The following is a 22,698-nucleotide window of genomic DNA, read 5'->3' on the forward strand; positions in this document are numbered from 1 at the left end:
TATTAGCAACTTTGGATCAAACGTGCTAGATGCAAACTTTAAAATCTTCCTGTTATGTTAAATAGCTGGGGTAAATAGATTCATGAACGATTAGGGAAGTTAACTGAAGAAAAGTTCTGAACAGTACAGGCTGTCAAACACAAATATACCACCTTTGGCTCAGTAAGTCTTTAAGCAACCTATTGCTGGATAATATAGGAGGACATCTGGACAGTACAGGAGGACTTACAACTTCATTTTTGCACTCTTTCCCTGGTATTTCCCCGATATTATCATTTCTGGAGTTCTTTTATCTGAGACAGTATGGCCATCTTTATGGTTTTTTGGTTGTGATTATGACTGTCAACTCCATGCAGAGATGCAGCGGTGCATAAACCAGCTCTGGAAGTAGAAGAATGCAAGAGCATCCTTGGGCTGAGTGACTTTACGTCAGGTGTTACTAAACTGCTGGGGAGGAGCAGGCTGTCCCTGTGTGCTGTGCTGCTACAGGGACGTAATGGCTCACTTGTGTGCAGCTGGGATGTCACTAACACGATGGCACATGGTGAAGAGTCCCTCTCAAAGTCATTCATGACAGGTCTGTTTGAAGAACATTTTGGAATCTGACCCTTGTCTTGTAAAAATTATTCGGACTCAAAAGCACTGCCGCTTCAAGATTAATCCATTTCTAGTCCTTTTGTTAAAAGGAGTCTAAACAGCTGGAAGGAAACCATGTATGTTATTAAAGCACTACTTCAATTGCTATAAGCAAACTAGTAAAATGCTCTTTTGATATTCTAATGTAAAACCAAATGCATGCTACATCCAGAAACTGAAAACTGCAGTAATTGAGCAAAATTATTTCAAAGTAGAATACTCACCATCCATCAAATGTGATAATGTGTGGATCAGTGAAAGAGTAGCAGTTCCCTGTTGGGAGGTCTCGAACTGTGACCTAGTTAAAATGAAATGTGTAATGAATACAGTCTACACAGCAGTTTTTCTTCATTACTGTTCCTCACAAAACATTAGGGGCAGGATTCATGTGTCAAGTACAAACTAAAATCTGACTTCTAAAACATGATTGCGAATGGGTACAAAATAGGCTTTGCTTTCAAACAACGGAGTTTAATCACATGCAATAAGGGATTTCAAAGTGCTCCTATTCCACCTGATGTAATGCACTGTCTGTCTTTATCTGGTAAAAAGCGAAGCTTTTTTATTAAACTTTTTTGCTAAGAAGTAGATCATTCATTAAAATTATCAGGAAAGTAGAGTGCTTATTAAATTGTACTAATTTTAATGCCTGGAGTATGGTATGACGTATGCTGTAATTAAGTAGTGTTAGCATATTTTAGTAGTAGTCACTGCCTGTCCCCTAATTTGACCTTAGATTTCCTGACACAGCATCTGAATGGCTGATTTGTATATCTGATGTCCAGGTTATTGATCGGGTACCGGTGACGAGGCCCCAAATCAGGCTGCTGGAGCTGTCTGTTTTGGGCACATGAATAAAAGAGGAAAGGATCTACTATAGCAACAGAGATCTTCAGCTGCATCAGCTCTTGGTTACTTGGGCACAAGCTGGGTCCCAGGCGAGTCCTGAGAGTCCTGCCACCCTGCAAGGAGCAGATATACCTGCGAAAGCCAGAGGTAGGGCAGCTCCCTTCGAAGTTGCAATACCTGAATCTCAGGCAGTGCTGGGCCTGCAGTGCCACGTCTGCTCAGGGTGGTGGTTTTTTCATGGCTGAATACTCTGCTCTCCAGTTCTCAGAAATGCAAGACTGGGTTGTGTAGTGATTTTCAAAATGAAGAGCTCCCAGTCGTGCTGGTGGGAGTGATGAAGTGTTATGGTTTTCCCATATCCAGCCTGCCAGGCCGATTTCTTGGCCAGGGCTGTTAATTCTTTGCTCGCTCTTTGCCCATGAGAAGTCCAGAGGTGCAATTCAGTTAGTTCTACCATAATCCACGGAGGGGGAATAAGAATGGCTGCTCTAGCCTTGTCCAGTCTTTCGGTAACAAAGCAGAACTTAGCTTTTCGGAACAGTGGTGAAATTAAATAAATGAATGAGGAGTGAAGATAGAACCACACGTCCTGACAAAATTCCTCACCTGCAGCAGGATGTCATCTGTATTTCAAAATGCCCCTTAACCATCGGACGGAGACTGCTTAGGCACCCGCTGGTGTCTGGCATACCAAACTATCAGAGTGATGGTCTTGAGGGCTGAAAAACTGAACACCTCTTTGAACAGCATTCTGATCTGAGCTCAATCGTATCATTTGCATCTACAGTGTGTTACAAAGTAGTGTCTCAGAATTTTCCCATTTTCTCCATGGCCGCAACCTTCTTAAGTAAAACATTTGCACAGAAAAATCCAGGTGGCCCTTTCTCCTCTGCTCTTTTCTTGCGTGATACCAGCAGAAGATGCAAGTCCTAGTTGCAGGCAGTCTCAGTTTGCTGAAGAAATCCACCTTATCAGGTGTCTGAATGTGTCAGGATGTTCTGCCCACCATTTCTGTTCAATTTTCAGATAAATCAAAAATATTTGAACAAGTCTGAAGGACTAAAGATTATGTGGATTTTAATATATGGATTTTTCCTTGATATGTTGCAGGAACTGTGGTACATTAAGGCCTCTAATTAACTGCAAAGCAGCAACGGGGAAATGGGGGGGAGGGAAGGTAATGTCTGTTATGTTTCCATAGATCAAGTTTTTACTGAGATTGATGGAATTTATTATTAAAAATTATTAATTCAATTTCACACTTGCTACATTTTCATATTTTAATGAAAGCATTTGTAACTTCAAGAAAAAATATGGGTATGTGAGTGTACTAGACTGAATTAGCTGCAATTTCTGATTTAAGAATCTTAAAAAGTTTAAAAGGAACCTATGCTGGAGAGGAAAGGTTATAGTCCCATGCTAGGCATTTTACCTTTGAAAACAAAAATTCTTTTGGTGCAGTTTAATCTCATCCTCTCATGAGCAAATCCACAAAAATTAGGGCAGTGAAATTATAGATTTCATTGGGGGTTTGGTTTTGGTTACTTAAAATATACCAGCTTGGATGTGCCACTGCTCTGAGAAATTTAGCTGAGTCAAATCTGTGCTCTGATTTATTCTCTCGGGCAGTGGGATTACGGCTCTCAAACCTCCCAGCCGAGGCCCTGAAACAACTTCACAGACAACGGGCCGGTCCCTGCTTGCCACGCTCCTTTGGCCAGGCTTTCTGCAGGGAAAGTGTGGCTTGCCTCCCTGATTGCTTCTTATTATTTTTATTTTGGACATTCTGTACAGGGATAAACGAAGAGACGGAGCAGCTGCGTGTGCTGTCGGAGGCGTCCTGGTGATTCCTGGCACCGTCACAAGTTGAACATGGCTCTGCTGAGTCCCGGTTCTCCTTCCTCATTACCACAGCACTGCCTTTCCTCTGCTTTTTCAGAAACTGTTCTCCAAACCCTCAGTTTTCTCCCTCCTTCTCAAAAAGGTGCTGATTCCCTAACCTGGGTTCTCCCTCTCTCCTCTTCCAGCAGACACAAGCACGCCTGGTTACATCTATAACCCAGCTGTTGGCCTTACTGATGTGCTGACTAATAATCAAACCTAAATCTGTTAAAGCATGAAGCTTTACATGTTAATTTTCTTGGTGTATAAAGAGATTGTTTTGATTTACTCTGCTGACAGCGATCCCCAAGTGTTTACACAGTTAAGGTTTATCAGCGTCTCCTTTTCTTCGATACTAAACCTCCCATTTAAATTTGACACCTTTTCCAAATTATTTTAGGACCCAACCTTCGCATCCTTGGGTGTGTAAGCCCTCCAAAGCAAATCCCTCCATCCGACCGGTTCAGCTCTGATGCGGCTGACGCGGTTCCCATCCTGAGCAAAGTCTGTCACGGCTGTCACTCGCAGCGCGGCGGCTGCGCAGCTGCTTTCCGAGCAGGGCGCCTGCAGCAGATCCACCTGGCATGCCGAAAGGGCGATGTTCGGGGGCCCCAGTAATTGGCTATCTAAAATGAACACGAACACCAAGTCTGTCAAGAGTTATCCAAACAGTTGCCCGTACCCTGTTTAGCATCCAGCACAAATGGTTCACATTCCAGGACACACATACCTTGAAACCAGATGGGGTTTGCATGAAGACAGTTGTGACTGACTCAATCTGGCATCCCTCTGCACATGTCACTGTGTCTTTTTTTTTTTTTTTTTTTTCTCCCCCTGCAGTAGTCAGTTTACTAAAACTCAGTGGTGCTTTTCTTTCCACAGGTGCTAATATTTCTGGAATGACAGTCTTATCTTTATGGGTCCATGCCCAGGGAATGAAGACGAGTAGTTCTCATGACAAAGAAAGAGATGAGTCTGCGTTTCTGGAAAACATTTATCTTTCCCTAGCTTTATTACAAGGAAGTATCTGCTGGGAGTTATTTAATTTAAAATAAACAGAATTTTTGATTTGGAAAGGGAGGGTTCTCCAGTCAGTTTTTAGTGAACTTTGGATCCACGACAAGAAGGCAAAAGCAGCAGATTTGCGTTTGTACTTTTGGCTTAGCTAGGTTATGGTGCTTTACTTTCCAGTCTGTAAAATGTTGAGAGTTTTATTTCTGTCTTTCACAGAGGCATTGTGAGGATAAATTCACTAAAAGAATGTGGAAAAGTAATAAGCTATGGTGGTACTGGCTATGTAAGTATCCGTGATAGGTAGGGAAGTGATGGATAGTGACAAAATCAATATGGCAATGGCAACCCAAGTCATTTATGCAGCTCTGCCTCTGCACATCATATCTTTGCTAAAGGGACCTCTTCTAGCAGCAAGACTGGTAGTGTCCACTTCTCTTGGGTCCTGACCCTTAATATTGAGGTCTCAGGTAAAGGACAAACCTGGATTTTTAGTTCCACAGATGTGGTTTTGCTTTACAAAACCTGAATTATGACAGCATTTGGTTCTGAGCCATCTGGTCTGCATTTTACATAGTGTGTATCTGCTCCTCAAGAAGTCACCCAACCCTTCACAAATCCTTTGGTGGGGAAAAAATGAAGTCGTGCCCCTACTGAAGCCGGTCCGAATCTCGCTGCTGATTTCAGGACTGCCAGTGTTTGTGACTAGTATTTAGTCTTCTGTCCCAGAACATTAATTATCAGCTGATAAGAATAAAGTTCTAGAAATGGTGGCAATGTAATTAATCTGATATGAAAATCACTGATTTTCATATCATTTTTCCCATTTGTGGAATTGCTTAATAATTTATAGGAGATGGCACTCAAGTGTTTTAAGATGTTATTTCTAATATGGTCAAACAATCAATATTTTACTCCTTATGGAAAAGACTTATAAAATACAATTTAAATTAACCCTGTAGAGTTCTATAGGAACTGAACTAAAAACCTACAAATATTAATAGCATATTATCTCTCCTATCAAAGCCTTAAAGGTTGCCTCACATCTTATAGAAAAGTCCTGGCTCATTTTCAAGGTTCTTGATTCAATTAAATTGAAGGTTTCCATGAGGAATTGTTATTGCCATTACAGCCCCATGAGCTGTGCTCACAACCCAGAACAAAAGTTTAAAATCAAACAAAATCATCTTGTCGAAATAGTAACGATAAACTTAACAGAAGCCGAACTCCAGTGGCTCTGCTGTGTCTTGGCATTCATTATGATATTGTCTGAACTTAGAGAGATATTTCTGTGCTTGTAATTAGCTTTCTTATCACTTATTCCCTACATAATTAGCACAACAGCGTTGTTATACGGATTCAGTCAGACAAGGAGCTTGTCAGTTAATTTATTCGGTATAAACGAATCTCAGCTAAAATTGTTTTTATTTTCAATTTATAGCACTGTGGCTGACACTATGTTTTTCAGAAGCCCACAGTGTTCTTTCAGATAAACTAATGGACCCTAAAGACAATAAAGGCACAAAACAAATATGTGGTTATGCAAACACCCAGCAGCAGATACTCAACCTTAAGTGTATAGAGATATCCCAATTGATCATAAACAGCCCAAGTGTCATCCAAGGAAACAGCCTCAGGATGGAGCAATCAAGGGCTAGAGCTGGTTTTTAGTTTAAGCTGCAGAAATGAGTTGATTAAAACTAACGGAAATTTTCCACCTCAGTGACAACTTCTTTTAAAGATTAGTTAATTGGTTGAGTTGTGCCTCCATCCTGGGACCTCTGGGCACCAACACATCAAGCCCATTGACAGCATGAAAAGAAAGCTGCTTCTGCAAGTCTTGCCTCCCCTCTTTCTTCCAGTCAAATATGCGTTGTGGGACCGGAGAAGACCCTGGCAAGGAGTCAGCCTCAGTCCGATTTGTCAAACTCAGCCTCCCCCACTTGAGAACTCCTGGACCATGCATTCATTGTCAGTGAGATTCTGAAAGGTTTTGTCGACGTCTGAGAAAATGTGAGTTAAAAAAATGACTTTGACAGTTTATGTGACTAATTTGCATTTGATCCTCATAAACGGTGGGTGTCTAAGTTGCTTGGAGTCCGTGGGGACGTCCCACCACACACCAGCCTGCGCTCTTAGCTACCTCAATATCTAAGAAAATCTGTTCCCAGGAGCTCAGTGGATGTTTGCCTGATGGACCAGCAGAGGCTCTAAGCCAAGAGCAATATGTAGAACAGAGCAGCACTGAGCCATGGAGAAATGCAAAGTACTCCATGTACGAGAGCCAACACAGCTGCTGGAACCATAAGGTGCTGTTCAGTTTAAGATCACTGTGTTATGATACCATTTGAATTATTTTTTTCTTCTGTCTAAGTACTTGGCTGATGATGGGGAGAGAAAGGAGAGGGATTTAGAAAGGGAGAAATATCAGGAACTATCTGGGTTTTGCCAATATTTTTTTGAGCTGGCTTTTTGTGGGTAGAGAAACTGTGGCTGTAATCCTATCTCTAAACTTCTTTTTCATTGAGTCACCTATGGGAAGAGAAATAATTGCCTTGCTAGAAAAACGATTGGGTGTTTTATTTAGTGCAAATGGAAAGTAAATAAATATATATATATATATATATATATATGCCCCTCTTGGTTAGGCATGCTATTCCACCAGATTAACCCCAGGAAAGCATTTACTGATTAAAAGGACAAGAATTTTCTAAGGGACTTTGTCAATGTTTTCAAGTAAAAAAAAAACCCAAACTTTAGAAAGAGAATAATATATAAGCACGAGAATGTTTTTTTTCCTCTATATTAAGTTAGACAAAAACTGTAAGCCAGCAAAAAAAAAAAGAAAAAAGGCTTCAGTACACATTTACTGAATAATAAATCTGCAGGTGATCTTCTTATTGATAATTAATTAAATTATTCTACCTAAGACCATTACTGCTACAAAAACTTAAAATGGAATTTTATACTCCTGGAATTTCAAATAAGTTCTTCTACTGATAGTTATTTTGTCCATAAATCTCAATGGACTACCTTTTTTTTCCTCAAAAATATGCGTGATATTATCATCTATTTTATTTTGCAAACAAATATATGGCCTACTTTGTTGATTTTATGGTTTCTTCCCTTTGTTGTTATTTACATCTTATAATTTGTATTAGAATTCATTGTAACATAAATACAGGAAAAAGTAATCACTTTGATTCAATGCCAATTTGTAAAACTCTTACCCAAATCCTCAGTACTTAGCTGCAAAGTAATTTTACAGGAATCATCATGCCCAGGACAGGCAATGGGTACAGTGCTCAGAATGGTCAAAACATGCTCTTTGCCATCCTCTGCAATTTGTAGTGATTCCGGTAAAAACTAGAAATAAGAAAATAATTTTAGACCATTTTGACAGCTTAATTAGGCAATACTGATATTTATGAAACTTTGAGTGTTTTTAATCAATTATGAAAAGATATAATTGCTTGTAAAATAATAATAATCTTCCTAATAGTCTCTATAATAATAATAATCATCGTAATAATGATCTTCAACTTTATAAGGGGAAATTGTTGTTAAAACACTTCAACATTCTTGGCAATTAAGAAAATGTTTGCAGTTGTCATATACAGTGTCTAATTGCTTCTCATCTCCTAATCTCAAACCAGGTTTTTATTAAGCATGATACCATAGAATTTATTCATTTTTACTGTCCCTGGTTGAAAGGAGCTCCTGTTCCATTGCACTAGGAGAAATACCATGGCCTGAAGTAGGGCATTACCTCATGGTCATGGACTCTATGTTGGTACTCTGCCCCAGGTGGAAAGCGAGTGCAATTTTTGCCTGATTCCTCTTCCCTGCTATGGCAGGAAGAAGGATTTCTCTGTACATAACGTATTACAGCTTCGGTGGTTCATGTGCTGGGGAGACAGCTCAGGTTGTGCCATTTCTGTCTGTCTGTTCTCCCGGGGCAAGAGCAGAAACAGCACTCGGGGCTAGTCAGAAATGGGAATTTCCATTCCCTGGGAAATTCCGACATGTCCACAAAACCCAAAACTGTTCTTCAAACATCACACAGAATGGGCTGCCAGAGTTTTCAAACACCATTCATGGAGGCATGAAGCTTAGATACTCCGAAGATCTCAAAATCTCCTGGACTGCCAGACCGACAGGCTAATCCTTGAGCGGGATTAGACCTGGCTTTTGCACTCAGTGTGAATTTATCTGCAGCAATTTGCCTTTTGGAGCACTTGACCATAAGATGATGGATAAAAATTCATTTTTGTCTTCACTCTGTTCTGGTTTGGTTACAATGAAATTCTGCATCCTTGTAGGTGTGTCTTCCCATTATACATAACCACCAGAATACTTTGGGGTATATTTACTAGAAGATGTATTTTTTCCACATTCTTTATGGTGCATTCGTGTCAACACCTGCACACGGTGTTGATGGGTGCTTTAGGGCCTTTTACAAACAGACTGAAAGCCATTTTCTCAAAGTGAACATAAAAGCAGCACTGGTTATGATGATCAGGGCTTATGTTTCTGTGTCTTGGTTTTTGGAGCATGTCAGATAATGTATAAATATTCTCTAGGGATATGCCAAGTCAGTAAATCAGGGCCATCGGCATTACCTTAATCCCAGCATAGAAACCTTTGCTCTCTTCAGGCAACGACTGCTGCTCAGGAGTGTCCCTCGTAAAAGCGGTGACAGTGCAAAAGACCTGTAATAAATAACCAGCATACGCTATAGCTTTTCTTGAAGAAAATTCATATAATTATTCATATAATTATTCCTGTTGATCAGAGTTGTCAAGCTTTTTTTCTACTGTTGAAACATATTTCAGGGGTTTAGGCTTTAAAAGTATTTATGCCTAAATCTTGAGATTTGGAAGATTTTTTGATGCATTTAATCAGCAAGAAACATGGCTTCTGTCTTAATTAATAACACTAAATGCTTACAATGTGTTTTCTTCTGCCGTTTTTCAAACACCTCGGTTAGTGATATTAACTCATTGTAATTAGGGAGAATTTCATTGTTCATAGATGTTACTGTCAGGATTAGGACATTAGCCCTTGGGATCCCAGACTTCAGTCTGTCCACTGGATCAGATAGCCTCTCTCTGTACCATGTTTGTAAGCAGGTTTTTTTTAATTTAAATTAGTTTGACAGTCATCCAGTCTCAGAAACTGTGTCAGCAATATAAGAAGCTCCTTTTTTTTTTTCTTATTGCATTATAAAAGATGATGCAGATGTGCCTACAGGGTTTATATTAAAAAAAAAAAATTCCCCCCAAACAAAAAAACTCCACCAGACACAATGTACAAGGCCATTTAAGTTTTATTCCTAGCACAGTCACGCAACCTTTTTCTCTGCTGAAACCGCACACCATCTGCCATCTTAATGTTTCATTGGTTTCAGAAAACCCAAACTGCTAACATAATTTCTAGGATCGTAAGCTCAAACTACAGAAATTTTCCTTAAAGCAAACTACAATAGGCTCTGAAACTGTAGTTCTGAATTTTTTTTTTTTGGCCTATTCTCGGAAATGAAGTAACAGATTGTGTCATACTAAATCAATTCCAAATAGTCAGATGGCATATTTATAGCTACTGCCTTTTTTAAGCCTCGAATAACCCATGAGGAAGAATTGGACCAATCTAATTTATTTTCTATTGTGATAAACTCCTCTGGATGGATTTTCCGTCACCACCCACCAGCCGTGCTGCTCTCGCGAGCTCTCACCTGCCAGCTCAGGCACGACCCTCATGACCAGTATCAGCAAAACAAGATCAAAACCAGAATATTCCCCTATTCGTATGGTCAGGTGGGCATAGGTTACATACCACTCCGGAATATTTCTTTTACCACCCTAAAAACCCTCTTCATTACCATCAGGTCATGATTTTCATCCAAACTGAAGAATCCTCTTTCTTAACTCATTTGCACACAACAAAAATGCCCCACTGGCAATACAGAGTCATTTGCATGGCTATGGGAAAAATTAAGTGTTTTCTATGCTCTTCAGGTGGATTATTTCCAGTCCAGCTGAGTCCCGGGTTTATGTGCCTTTTAGGTCGTTTTTGCCTTCATAAATATTCTTTTGCTGACAGCTCCAGCCAGTTTGGCTCAGAGAAAGTGGTGTTACTTTTCTGTTACCTAGATGGAAGCCTTGAGGTCATACTGGGTGTACCGGGGGGGGGTGGGAGACATGGACCTCACAGTGGCACTTTACAGTTAAAATTCCTCAGATACTTCATAGTTAGCCGGTTTGCTTCCAAAGGAGAACAAGTCGTTGTCTCCTCAAGGTAATAAGCCCCTGTTATCATTAGATATTTATTATCTCCAAGCATTCCCTAAAGGCTTGTGTTCAGCTTACAGAGTTTGCAGAACAGTTCTTCTGCTGGGAAGGCAGAAGGCGAGCGTTGATCTTCCTCCTGCTGCTTCTCCTACAGCTGCCACAGGGAGAGTCTGCAAAATCAGGATCTGACAAGGCGGCGACAACAGAGTTCAGATAACATATATTCCCTCTATTAAAATAATACTGATCCTCTTGCAGAGCTTATTGAGCAAACTGAATGCACCTGCATTGCAGATACTATATTTAAACTTGCCGGGCTGTTTGCACTTTTGGCTTCACTGCTTTTTACTTAAAATGTTCACACGGAGACTTCCCTCTCAACATGTCATGTGGAGTGTTCCTGCCGAGAAGGGAGCTCTAAAGAGAGGCAGCAGGGTTGCACGTGAGGATGCCTGGCACCAACGGAGGCACAACCTGGTGATCTTCCCCAAAGCGACATCCTGGGAAATGTCAGAACCCAGCCTCATTCCCTGCAAACATTGTATTTTCTCACATATATATTTTAGAGGTACATTTTATTGAAAAGTGCTGTGGTGGGTTGACCCTGGCTAGACGCCAGGTGCCCACCAAGCTGCTCTATCACTCCCCTCCTCAGCTGGACAGGGGGAGAGAAAAACATAACAAAAGGCTCATGGGTCGAGATAAGGACAGGGAGACATCACTCAACCAATTACCATCATGGGCAAAACAGACTCGGCTTTGGCAAAAAATTAATTTAATTTATTACCAATCAAATCAGAGTAGGATAATGAGAAATAAAACCAAATGTTAAAACAACACCTGCCCCCCACCCCTCCCTTCTTCCCAGGCTCAACTCCACTCCAAATTTTCTCCACCTCCTCCCCTCCCGGCAGCGCAGGGGGACGGGGAATGGGGGTTGCGGTCAGTTCATCACACATTGCCTCTGCCACTCCTTCCTTCTCAGGGGGAGGACTCCTCACTCTTGCCCTGCTCCACCCTGGGGTCCCTCCCACGGGCTGCAGTCCTTCAGGCACAGCCTGCTCCAGCGTGCGTCCCCCACGGGGTCACAAGTCCTGCCAGCAAACCTTCTCCAGCCTGGGCTCCTCTCTCCACGGGGTCACAGCCTCCTTTGGGCATCCCCCTGCTCCGGTGTGGGTTCCTCCCCGGGCTGCAGGTGGAGATCTGCTCCACCGTGGACCTCCCTGGGCTGCAGGGGGACAGCCTGCCTCACCGTGGTCTTCCCCACGGGCTGCAGGGGAATCTCTGCTCCGGCGCCTGGAGCACCTCCTCCCCCTCCTTCTGCACTGACCTGGGGGTCTGCAGGGCTGTTTCTCTCACATATTATCACTCCTCTCTTGGCTGCACTAGCACAGTTTTCTTTTTCCCCCTTCTTAAATGTTATCCCAGAGGCACTACCACTGTTGCTGATGGGCTTGGCCTTGGCCTTGGCCAGTGGCGGGTCCGTCTTGGAGCCGGCTGGCAGTCAGACATAGGAGAAGCTTCTAGCAGCTTCTCACAGAGGCCACACCTGTAGCCACCCGTGCTACCAAAAACCTTGCCATGCAGACCCAATACAAGCACTGAACACTAAAATAAAAAATTACTCTGTAAAAATACACTGAGATATTCTTACACTATCAGTCAATTCCAGTTCTATCTTCAGCACTTTTGGAGATTACCACAAACTTTGCAAATTCAAAGTGTACGGACAGCCATCATGAGTTACATTTTATTTCTGTCTTTTATATAATTCCTCCCCTTGTAGTGCCTTTACCTTTTTAGGTGCATACTTCACAATCAGCAGATATGTTCATCGGCTACTGAGCTACAGGTTGACAGTTTGTCACATAATTATTGTGATAGTCACTCTGAGGAGGGTTTTTTTCTGCCTTCAGCTAAATACTAGCTCTTTTTCTCCAGTTCAGTAATCAAATTTTTCTTTCTATTCTTCCCCACCCACCCCATCTCAGGATGCAGCCTTTTTAAAGCAAAGAGATAAAAGCACCACTGACAGCAGTATGCTGATGGCCATGACAGGTTAGGCAGTATTTTTCCACAAACTCATTGGATCTGTTAAAAAAATCAAATTATATTTTTTCATTACCCCTTTTAAAGGGACAGAAATGTAAGGGTGCCCTCAGACAGGATGACCGGATTGCTTCTGGGTGTGGGCTGCTCCCTTTCCCCCACGGGCTGGCAGATCTTCCCATAGGGCAGAAAATTACTTCTAGGCACAAAATTCTGATTGAAAAAGGCCTGTGCCCTGGGGATGGGATGCTCCCTCGGGAAGGGCAGGATATGCATGCAGCTCATTGCCGGGAGAACCAGCTACCCATTTCCCATCTCTCCAACAAGCACTTGAGCTGTATTGTAGTGCCAGAGGCCCCACAGTGGCAACAGCAATGGTTTAAAGTTGAAATATTTACCTTTACTAATAGTGATCTTTCAAGGACTACATACAGCCAGGTACATCTCAGTAGGAGCTGGAGGTCTGGATTAAAAAGTAGGTGGAGGCCCTTTCCTGACTCAGACATCCAGTCTCCTGGGAGGTGTGGGAATTCAGTGATGCTGCGCCAGTCAGTAATTTATGTTGTCCACCTGTGGGAAGCTCCCTTCTCAACAGAAGGTACCGTTTAAGGATACCTCCTTCTTCCCATTCACTGGGCAGGGAAGTCTGCGTGCTGCTCGTAAGGTGCAGGTGCCTAAGCCGTGGGTGATTAACTCTATTAATTCCAGGATTGGATCTACCCTCCCAGCTACATCACCCGTGTCAAAAGGCCGGCTGGGGCTGCAAGGGTAAGAGTCACTCAGCCACACTCATGGCCCGCAGGTGAAGGGTTGGGCAGAGAATCAATCATGTCAGGTGAAAGCGTGTCTCACGATGGCTATCAAGACCTCCGAGCTGCTGTTGTCTGCTCTATTAAACGCTAATGGGCCGGGGTTAGAAAAGCCTCGAGGAGTCGCTCTGCTGGGAGCTGGGGAGCGTGTACGTGTGGGAGCAAGCTGTGGTTTACAGCCTTGATGAAAAGAGCAAAGGATGAGCAGAGCTGAAGGATGGCATTTCTAGGGAAGCCGGAGGAAAAAAAAGAAAACGGTTCTCATTAGCTCGAAGAAATGGTCTGGTTATAGGTGTTTGCAGAAAGGGGTAGGAACAAAGTCTCTGGAAAGGCCTTCCAGAAGGGTTAGTAGGAAGGGGCAAGTAGGGAGAATCTGACTTTGAGTTAATTAATAAACTAGACCCTAAAGCTTTTGAACACAAATTGCTCCCTGTGATGGGCTCTTGGCTGCAGAAGGGAGGGAGCCGGTGCAGCAGCGTGACCTGACACTGCGGGAAGTCCAGCTCTAGTCACTTTGCTACTCACTATCTATAAAGAAGGCAGCTCTTTCTAGTTGCCAAATGGCCAAACAGTGTGCGGAGGCTGACTGTAGGTCATTCATCTGCTAAGGAAAGAAATTTTCCCAGGGTAGTGTAGGGAAAATGACACCAGGTAGGTGTCTTATCAGCTGCAGAGTTTGGTTCATCATCTCTTTGACTTTTTCTGCTTTAAAATCTCTGTTCAAGTCCACCCAGAGCTCTGTTTCTGTGGTCATGCTCCTCATTTTCTACCTGAAGGTTGAGAAAGAAATTGTAAACTCAGGTGTAACCTACAAATAGGCAGGTCTTCCTATTTCTGTTGTTGATTTTGTCAAGTCCAGTAGTTGAGGTGGGATTAGTATTTAAGCAGGGGGAAATTTCACTCCCCTTGTGAGTGAAAATTAGTTATTTTATATATTGAGGCACTAATTTACAGTCTTTTTTAGTGGGGTGTATTACTCTGCTCTTGCAGAGTGCCATGCAAAGCAGCCACTTCCAGCGCACAGCTCAGAAAGCCTGGTTTTGCTTAAACATTTTTATTTTACAATGCGCATCATAGTTTATGTATGGTGAAAAATGCTCCTTGCCGTATGAACTTTTGGATTGCTGTGCTGAGCAAAATCTGCACGGTTTTCTTCTAAACACCTTTCTTAGCATAACTCATTACTCACAGTGTGCCGCTATAATTTATAGATGGCTGTGCCTTGAGGGATGAAATGACCTCTGTCACTATCGCATAAATAAGGCTTAGGAATGCCAGGATTTTCATATCAGATGCAGTAGGCTTCTTTCAGTGTTTATATAGAAATAGCGGCATTTTATAGATTTATTTAAGGCTGCAATAGTTTTGCGAACATTATGCTGCCAACATTACTGTCTGAAATAACAAAATTGGAGCCCAAAGATGGGGGAGAAAAGCACACATGATGGCTATTAAAAAATAACTGGCTGTTTAGTCAATACAAGTTCAGAAATGTTGGCCGGTAAATCTCAACTCTTCTCTAAGGTTTGACTGTGTATTAAAATATATCAATAGATATTCTATTATGTGGCTAACCTATTACTTGGAGACTTTTTGACAGATAAAAAATAGCGTAGATATCAATCACCTAAAAGGTGATTAAAAAAAAAATCTTCTCCCTTGGCTGTAGCTTTTTTATCAAGAAACGAACAGAGAAGATGCTGATTTCAGGCTATGAAAGCACTGAGACCAAATTCAGGCTATGTGCAGGTAGATGAAGAGTAGGTTAAAAAAAGCAAGCAGTTTTCCAAACGCTGCAAATTCTGCGTCCTGGGGGACAAATTCAGCTCTGAATGCCACCCATGCACCCTGTCAGTGTGCAGCCATGGGGATGCTACCACCGGGCTGTGGACGGTGAAGGGGAAAGAGAACTGGAAAGTGTTCTCAATTCATTGTCTCCTCTCTAATATGGCTTTTGTCAGTGGGGATCTGACCTCCCTTTAAAGCTGCTTGAGAAACAAGCCTTCCAGCTGCATCTTTCATGGGCAGGTGGAAGTTACAAATGGCCTCTGTGTGGCAGAGTTTGGTCCCCAGGGTTTGACTCTCCCTTTAGTGGTGTCACCTTTCCTTTGCGGTAGCCATAGAATCATAGAATGGTTTGGGTTGGCAGGGACCTTAAAGATCATCTAGTTGAAACCCCCCTGCCATGGGCAGGGACACCTTCCACTAGACCAGGTTGCTCAAAGCCCCATCCAACCTGGCCTGGAAGAACACTGCCAGGGATGGGGCATCCACAGGTTCTTTGGGAAATCTGTTCCAGTGCCTCACCGCCCTCACAGTGAAGAACTTCCTCACATCTAATCTAAATCTACCCTCTTTCAGTCTAAAACTGTTACCCCTTGTCCTATCACTACATGCCCTTGGAAAAAGTCCCTCTCCTGCTTTCCTGTAGGCCCCCTTTAGGTACTGGAAGGCTGCTATAAGGTGTCCCTGGAGCCTTCTCTTCTCCAGGCTGAACAACCCCAACTCTCTCAGCCTGTCTTCACAGGAGAGGTGCTCCAGCCCTCTGATCACCTTCGTGGCCCTCCTCTGGACTCGCTCCAACAGGTCCATGTCCTTCTTATATTGGGGGCCCCAGAGCTGAAGGCAGTACTCCAGGTGGGGTCTCACCAGAGCGGAGTAGAGGGGGGGAGTCACCTCCCTCGACCTGCTGGTCACAATTCTCTGGATGCAGCCCAGGATACGGTTGGCTTTCTGGGCTGCAAGCGCACATTGCTGGGTCATGTTGAGCTTCTCTTCACCCAGCACCCCCAAGTCCTTCTCCTCAGGGCTGCTCTCAATCCACTCATGGCCCAGCCTGTATCTGTGCTTGGGATTGCCCTGACCCATGTGCAGGACCTTGCACTTGGCCTTGTTGAACTTCATGAGGTTCGCACAGACCCACCTCTCCAGCCTGTCAAGGTCCCTCAGGATGGCATCCCTTCCCTCCAGCGTGTGAGCCACACCACACAGCTTGGTGTCTTTGGCAAACTGGCTGAGGGTGCACTCAATCCCACTGACCATGTCGCTGACAAAGATGTTAAACATCGCCGGTCCCAATACCAACCCCTGTGGAACACCACTCGTCACTGGTCTCCACCGCTTACTAAGTTGCTTCAGGTTTACACCACTGGAGGTGAAAGGAGAGTCTGCCCCTTTGTGACTTATTAGACACCCAGAGTGGGATGGCAAACACAGTGAAATGATTTTTTTAATCATTATTATGTAAAACTGAATTATCAGTTACAGCTGAGGCTTCATTGCCTGGTTTTCACCAGTGATGATTTATGGATAATTATAATTAGTCAAATAGGCCATGAAGACCTTTAAAAAAAATCTAGCAAGGAAGAGAACGTTTTAGTCTCACTAAACTAAACATGTAGTTTCAGCAGAGGACAAAGAAGGGCTTACTGAAAACTTAATATAATAAAAATGGTCTTATAAAGATTTGGTGATGCTACTAGTTAACAGAACTATATTTTGTCTGAATCTCTTAGAATTGTTAAAACTAGATTTGAAGTGATTGCAAGTGAAATTATTTTGATGAAAACATCTCTTCATAACACAAACTTGTCTTAAACTGGCAGAATTTTCTGCCTCATGTTGTAAAGTAAGTGAGGGCAGCATCAGTCAGATTCTGAAATCAGGAGGCATAATTACAAGGAGAAATGAGAAAAAACTATCTAGATTGTGCTACTGTTATAAATGACTTATCCTTTCAAGAACTGGAAAAGCTTGTTCACATTTCTTAAACATCTTAAATATCTCAAAGAAGAGCTGCAAAATGCCAAGACTATTTCCAACCTGCTTTTAACACAAGGCCATTATCCCTGTTTATTTTTTCAGTTTGTTGTAGCATCACTAATGGCTCTCTGCCTATAAAAGTTATGAACCTAATTTAACTTTAAAAGTCTTGTTTCTGTACCATGAAAGGCCATGAATTCATACACAAGTCAATTTTTTCCACATCTTGTATTGGCTTCTGTTTTGTTGTTGTTGTTGAAACTAGATCTGTGTTGCTATGTAAGCCATCAAATATACTTCTTAAAGATTGTTTTGTAATGAACTCTATCTTTCAGTATGCTATTGAACCAAGAATTTGGAATCAGAGAGGCAGAACACCATGAAAAAGACCATAAAATAAACCTCCCTCTATTTTAAAATGTACCATCCTTCTTTTCTGTGAAAAGATGTTATTGTGTCTCTGGTCCATGAGTATAAAAATTACTGAGTGCATATAGCTGAGCCTGCCTCTACTGCAAATTCTCGCTGCTGAAAGATACAAAAAATACTAAGCAAAAATTGGCTCAGGCACATGTACCTGCTACTCATACCAACTTCATGGCATTCAAGCAGCAATGTAAGTGCAAATATTCAAGTTGCCTTTAGAAAATAGTAAAATGGATAGCTTCTGTGAACTCACTGCAATTCAAAGAAACATTACAGATCCTGAATCTGGTAAACGTTATTTAATAATCTCGTGGCGAAACAGTTTTCTGCAGTAGTTGTAAGTATAATGAGCGAAGAGCAGCACTAATAAAAACACAACAAATATTTAAGAAAAGGATTTGATCCCCCCGAGCGTTTGACCTTTTTTGCCGAAGGCGGGGTGACATTACCGTGTCTCCCAATCTGAGATTGATGCCGTTCATCTCTACGTAGGAAAACGACTGCAGCGTGGTGTCACGTTGAATCTGCTCTTTCTTGCCAGGGGTGGACAGGCGCGACCAGACCACCACGTACTGCAGCGGCGGCTTTGAGGAGGGGCGGCTGAAAGCGCACTTCAGGTGGACGCGACCTTGCACAAGCTCGGGAGTTATCACCGGTTGCAAAGCCAGGCTTGTGAGTTTGTCTGGAAGAAGGAAACAAAAGAAGGATGTAGCACAAAATGTTATTTTAATATCACAGTTGTTCACTCAGCAAGAAGATTTCAATATAACTAAACATGGGAGAAACGCTACATTTTATGTTTTTGTGATTTGATTATTAACTATGCAAGCAAGAAAATGTATTTCATACCAAGTGCAAAAATTGCTAATTGTATACTGACTACCCATTGTTGTTTTAATAGTTGACCTGGTTTTTTTGTGTTTGGTTTTTAGGTTTTTTTTTATTTTGCAGTAAGAAAAATGTTATTGAAATGAAACAGATTAATATAAATTAATTACTCTGGCAAAGGCCATCAGCTTTGCATTCCCCTGAAGCACAGCCTTTTGATCCAAGTTTTGCAATAAGTACAGAAGAGATATGAGAAATCATTATGTTGCAGAGGTAAACCGACTCTCAGAGAGCACCCAGCCCATATTGCCATGCTGTAAAGATCCTTTCCAGGCTGTTCTGGGACATACCTAGGCTGAGTCTGCTCAATATAATCTCCCTCTGCCCAGAATAATGCCATTGCTCTAAAAATACAGCCTGCTTTCTATAGGCTTCAATGAGTAATGAAGCCTGAAACTTTTCTTCCTGTTAAACTCACCTAGAAAGTAGAAACAAAAAGATGTATAATACTGTAGGGTGATGTTCTTTCATCTCTAGAGACTCAGACTCAAATGGAACATGAAGCTGGTTCAGATGCTTTGAAAGGATAAATTAAGTAACTTTTTTGGAGTGGTGTAGAAAATACTATGGAAGCCCAAGAGAGTAAGGTATGAGGCTGTTATAGCAGAATGAAGAACCAATATGTTAACATTTGTCCAGGGCAAATAACAAGAGGTAAGAAAAAGAAACAAGTTACTTAAAAAATGAATAAGGGCCAGTTGTTTATATCCTTTTCTCTTTTGTTTCTAAGGGAAGCTGCCTCAAACTGTGGCTCACATCATGACTTTCTGCAGGAAATTATTCCAGAAGGACAAAGTTAGGTGATCAGCTCACGGGAAGATGTGAGCCGAATTGCAAGCACGTACGCCGCTTTTCCCAGCCACGTCCTTTCTGCCAAGCTATGAAGCTTTAAATTCATTTTGTTTTGCAGCTCAGAAGTGCCGACCGATGTCCTGTTCCCGAGCCTCCAGCGGATGGGGCTGGGGGATTGACCCCGGCGAGAAGCCGTGACGATGCCAGCTGGACCCGGCTCTGGGGCTGCGCAGAGGCTCCTGTGGTGCAATATTCACAGCTGAATTTAAGACAGTGAGTTAACAACCCCAGTAAAAAACTTCAGCTTTGGATGTTTTCCATCCAATACTTGATACTGCAAAAACATCCTAAAGACAAGAAGTTAAAGACTCGGGAGAGCTGGACCTCACTGAAATGCCTAGGAAAAAGGTGAAAGTTTCGACAGCAGTGGTAAGAAAAAGGCAGAAAGTCATTGGTTTGGGATAGATGGGGAGGGACAAACCTTCTTTTATGAAAAATGCAGGCGGATTTACATTGCTAAACCAGTGTGGATCAACAGAAAGGACAAAACTAATCACCCAAAAGGTATTGGTAGAAAAATTCTTCAAGCAAGGGTACTGGAAATCTTATAGTTTAAAAAAAGCCAAACTTAAACTGGAAAATGGCTGTATTCAGCTAAAAAGTCATTTCTGAGACAGAATCATGGAAATTAAAGAGCAGTTTCATTTATTTTAATGGATTTTTTTATTTCAAATAGTGAATTAATCTCACTTTCTTTGAGCCTTTTTTTCTCCCTCTTCTTCACGTGGGAATGTTAAAATATTGATAAAGATAAGAAAATAGATATCTCTCTCTTTAAAATTTATTTAAACTTGAATTTTGCCTGATTGAAAGGTGATAACCCTAGTTTCTCAGTGTGTCATGTCTCTGTCCAAAAGTGCTGAAAGGAAAGTATAAAAGTATTTTTTTCCTTTTGAGAAAGAACTGTCTTTTCTGACTAAATCTATATGCACCTGAACATGCTCTGAAGTTCAGAAGGTTTAACTGAGCGAGCAATTGCTTTCTGCTATTCCTTTGTTTCCTAGCTACTGAACAGAGGTTAGATCTCTTGTAGTAGGCTGAAAATTATTTCTGACGAGAATAATTATATAAATGTCATGAAAAAGATGTTATCTGTTGGGGTTTTTTTCTTTCTGGAGTTTCAGAATTATCTTTTGGGGGGGAATACTGGATTATTGAAGTACAGACCTTAGATAGAGTGTTGTGGGTACAGTGCCTCTATAAAACCGAGATGCCTCCACTCACTAGGTGTGCAACTTCAAGCCAAAGTGGAGCCAAAGACAGTAGGAAAGGTTACATGTGAAATGTAACCAAGCAAAGAACACTTCAGTAATACACATCAGATTACATTTTGCACTGGTAATAATAGCTATTCTTCAGGAACACCTTGGACTGCTGCTGATTTATTTTCTACACGGTCTGCATCTCGCTGGGAGCGATGCTTGACTTGCAAGGTCACCGAGATGTGCATTGCAATACCAGGACCTTTGAACACAGAGCCAGAGAAGCATATGCAACCTTATTGATAAATACTTCACTGATCCTCACCTTCCGCGCAGTAGCCCATGCATCCTTGAGTAGGCTGCAGGAGATACACAAAGAATTCCCCGCAGTTCCTGACGGCGACGGGTATCCGAAACAAGCAGCAGTCCTTGGTGCCCCCGAAGAAGACCTGCCAGGTAGCACAGGCCGTGAGCCGCTTGCTCTCACCGGGAACTGGCAGGGATTCAGACTTCAGCGACAGCCACACTGGAGCTTGCGTCCCGCATTTATTCATCTGAAGATGCACACAAAAGGAACCGTTTACAGCAAATGGGGTAAGACTCCGTGGAGAATCACTACAACCCAAGAATTTGAGTGTGGTGAACTTGGAGGGTCAGTGAAAAAGCTGTATAGGTGGGGATGAAAATGTCTGCTCTGTTTAGAGAGGTGACTTTACACAGATAAAATTCTCAAAGAACACAACAACTGGATTCCAAAGTATTTTCCTCTATTTTCGGTTGGTTTGTATGAAAGAGATGAAAGCATATAAACAGGCTAGATCCCTTCTCTGGGAAGCACGCTTTGGGCCCCGCCAGCTGGCCATTCCCATCCGTGCTTCGTCTGTGGCAGAAGAAAGCAAAGGCCGATGGAGCACGAGGGGCAAGATGATTGCACATCCTGGACACATATTTGGGGCCTGAGCCTCTCCCTCATTCCTGAAGGGAAACACATCTGGAGGATATAAGAAGCACATGTGCAGGGTATACATGATTTGATCAAATTTTCTGGGGTTTTTGACCTTCAGGCTTCTATCTATTAACAGATTCCCTGAATACCCTGACCACAGGAAATCCCAAAGTAGAAGGGGTTGGTCCTAAAGGGTTTAGACTACGGCATTTTGAGTCATGGCTGGGAGAGGCTGCACCAGATTTACCTTTCCCAACTTACAGGTGGATGTTCAGGCATCTCGGATCTGAATTGCCCTCTGTACCTGCCAGGCTCTTCCCACTGACTAGAGGGACATGATTATCCAAAGCTGTCTTTAAGTACCTCAGTGAGGAGATCAGGTATAATTGGAGCCTAATAAAATATACACAGCCAATTACAATGGTAACTCGTTATTCTGCACTGTTACCTACCATTTGCCAATATGCAAAGCATACAGATATTTGAGCTAAAGTTTGAAAATTATTACCAAATACTGAAAATAATTTACTCCCAGATATCAGTCATGTTCCACAGAGCGTGACCACTGCCGTTGCTTTGCATTTCTTCAGCCAGCGATAGTGAACTATCTCTAATAGTCCGACTCCAGGGACACGCTTCCTCCTGGTGTGAACATTTGGCTATAGATCACATTGAAAAAGAAAAACCCACTATTTTTTCCCATTGGCCTGGGTTTGCTGCTTCACTTTTTAAGATCAAAAGTTGTTTGTGACAGCAGGGGAAGCGGTGAAAGTCAAAGGATAAATTTATTAAGTCACGCGCCAGTGCCCTCCTGTAGTTTGAATTTTACCTGGGAGCTATACAAGCCAGAAAGCGGGGATGGGGAAGCGAGGGCTGCACACCCAGAAGAAGAAGGTATTTGAAGAAACTAAAGCATATGGCATGACACAGTCTAATTTCCTTTTAGAGCTAGTTATTGTCAGGCTTCTGAAAACAAGAGACACCATTAAAATTGTCCAAAGTCTTCTTTATCCCCCAGAAATGTGGCAGCGGCCGAGCAGAGGGGCTGACCCTGCCCTCCTGTTCAGGTGCCCGTGTCCCCAGTGTCCCTGCAGAAG

The 22,698-nt window shown here is 42.4% G+C and overlaps 1 protein-coding gene across 1 annotated transcript in view; it reads right to left on the bottom strand.

Moving 5' to 3' along the window:
- Positions 1–22,698, bottom strand: part of LOC128144630 (von Willebrand factor D and EGF domain-containing protein-like) — a 190,550-nt gene that overhangs the window by 119,951 nt on the left and 47,901 nt on the right. The window contains exons 3-8 of the mRNA XM_052793761.1: positions 20,981–21,209; positions 18,163–18,395; positions 9,000–9,089; positions 7,608–7,743; positions 3,775–3,992; positions 861–934 (exon numbers count right to left, since the gene is read on the bottom strand). Coding sequence (XP_052649721.1) covers positions 861–934; positions 3,775–3,992; positions 7,608–7,743; positions 9,000–9,089; positions 18,163–18,395; positions 20,981–21,209 — 980 coding nt within the window. The remainder of the gene's footprint in view (positions 1–860; positions 935–3,774; positions 3,993–7,607; positions 7,744–8,999; positions 9,090–18,162; positions 18,396–20,980; positions 21,210–22,698) is intronic.

The sequence above is a fragment of the Harpia harpyja genome, chromosome 7, assembly GCF_026419915.1.
Source record: "Harpia harpyja isolate bHarHar1 chromosome 7, bHarHar1 primary haplotype, whole genome shotgun sequence".
NCBI classification, from domain to species: Eukaryota; Metazoa; Chordata; class Aves; order Accipitriformes; family Accipitridae; genus Harpia; species Harpia harpyja.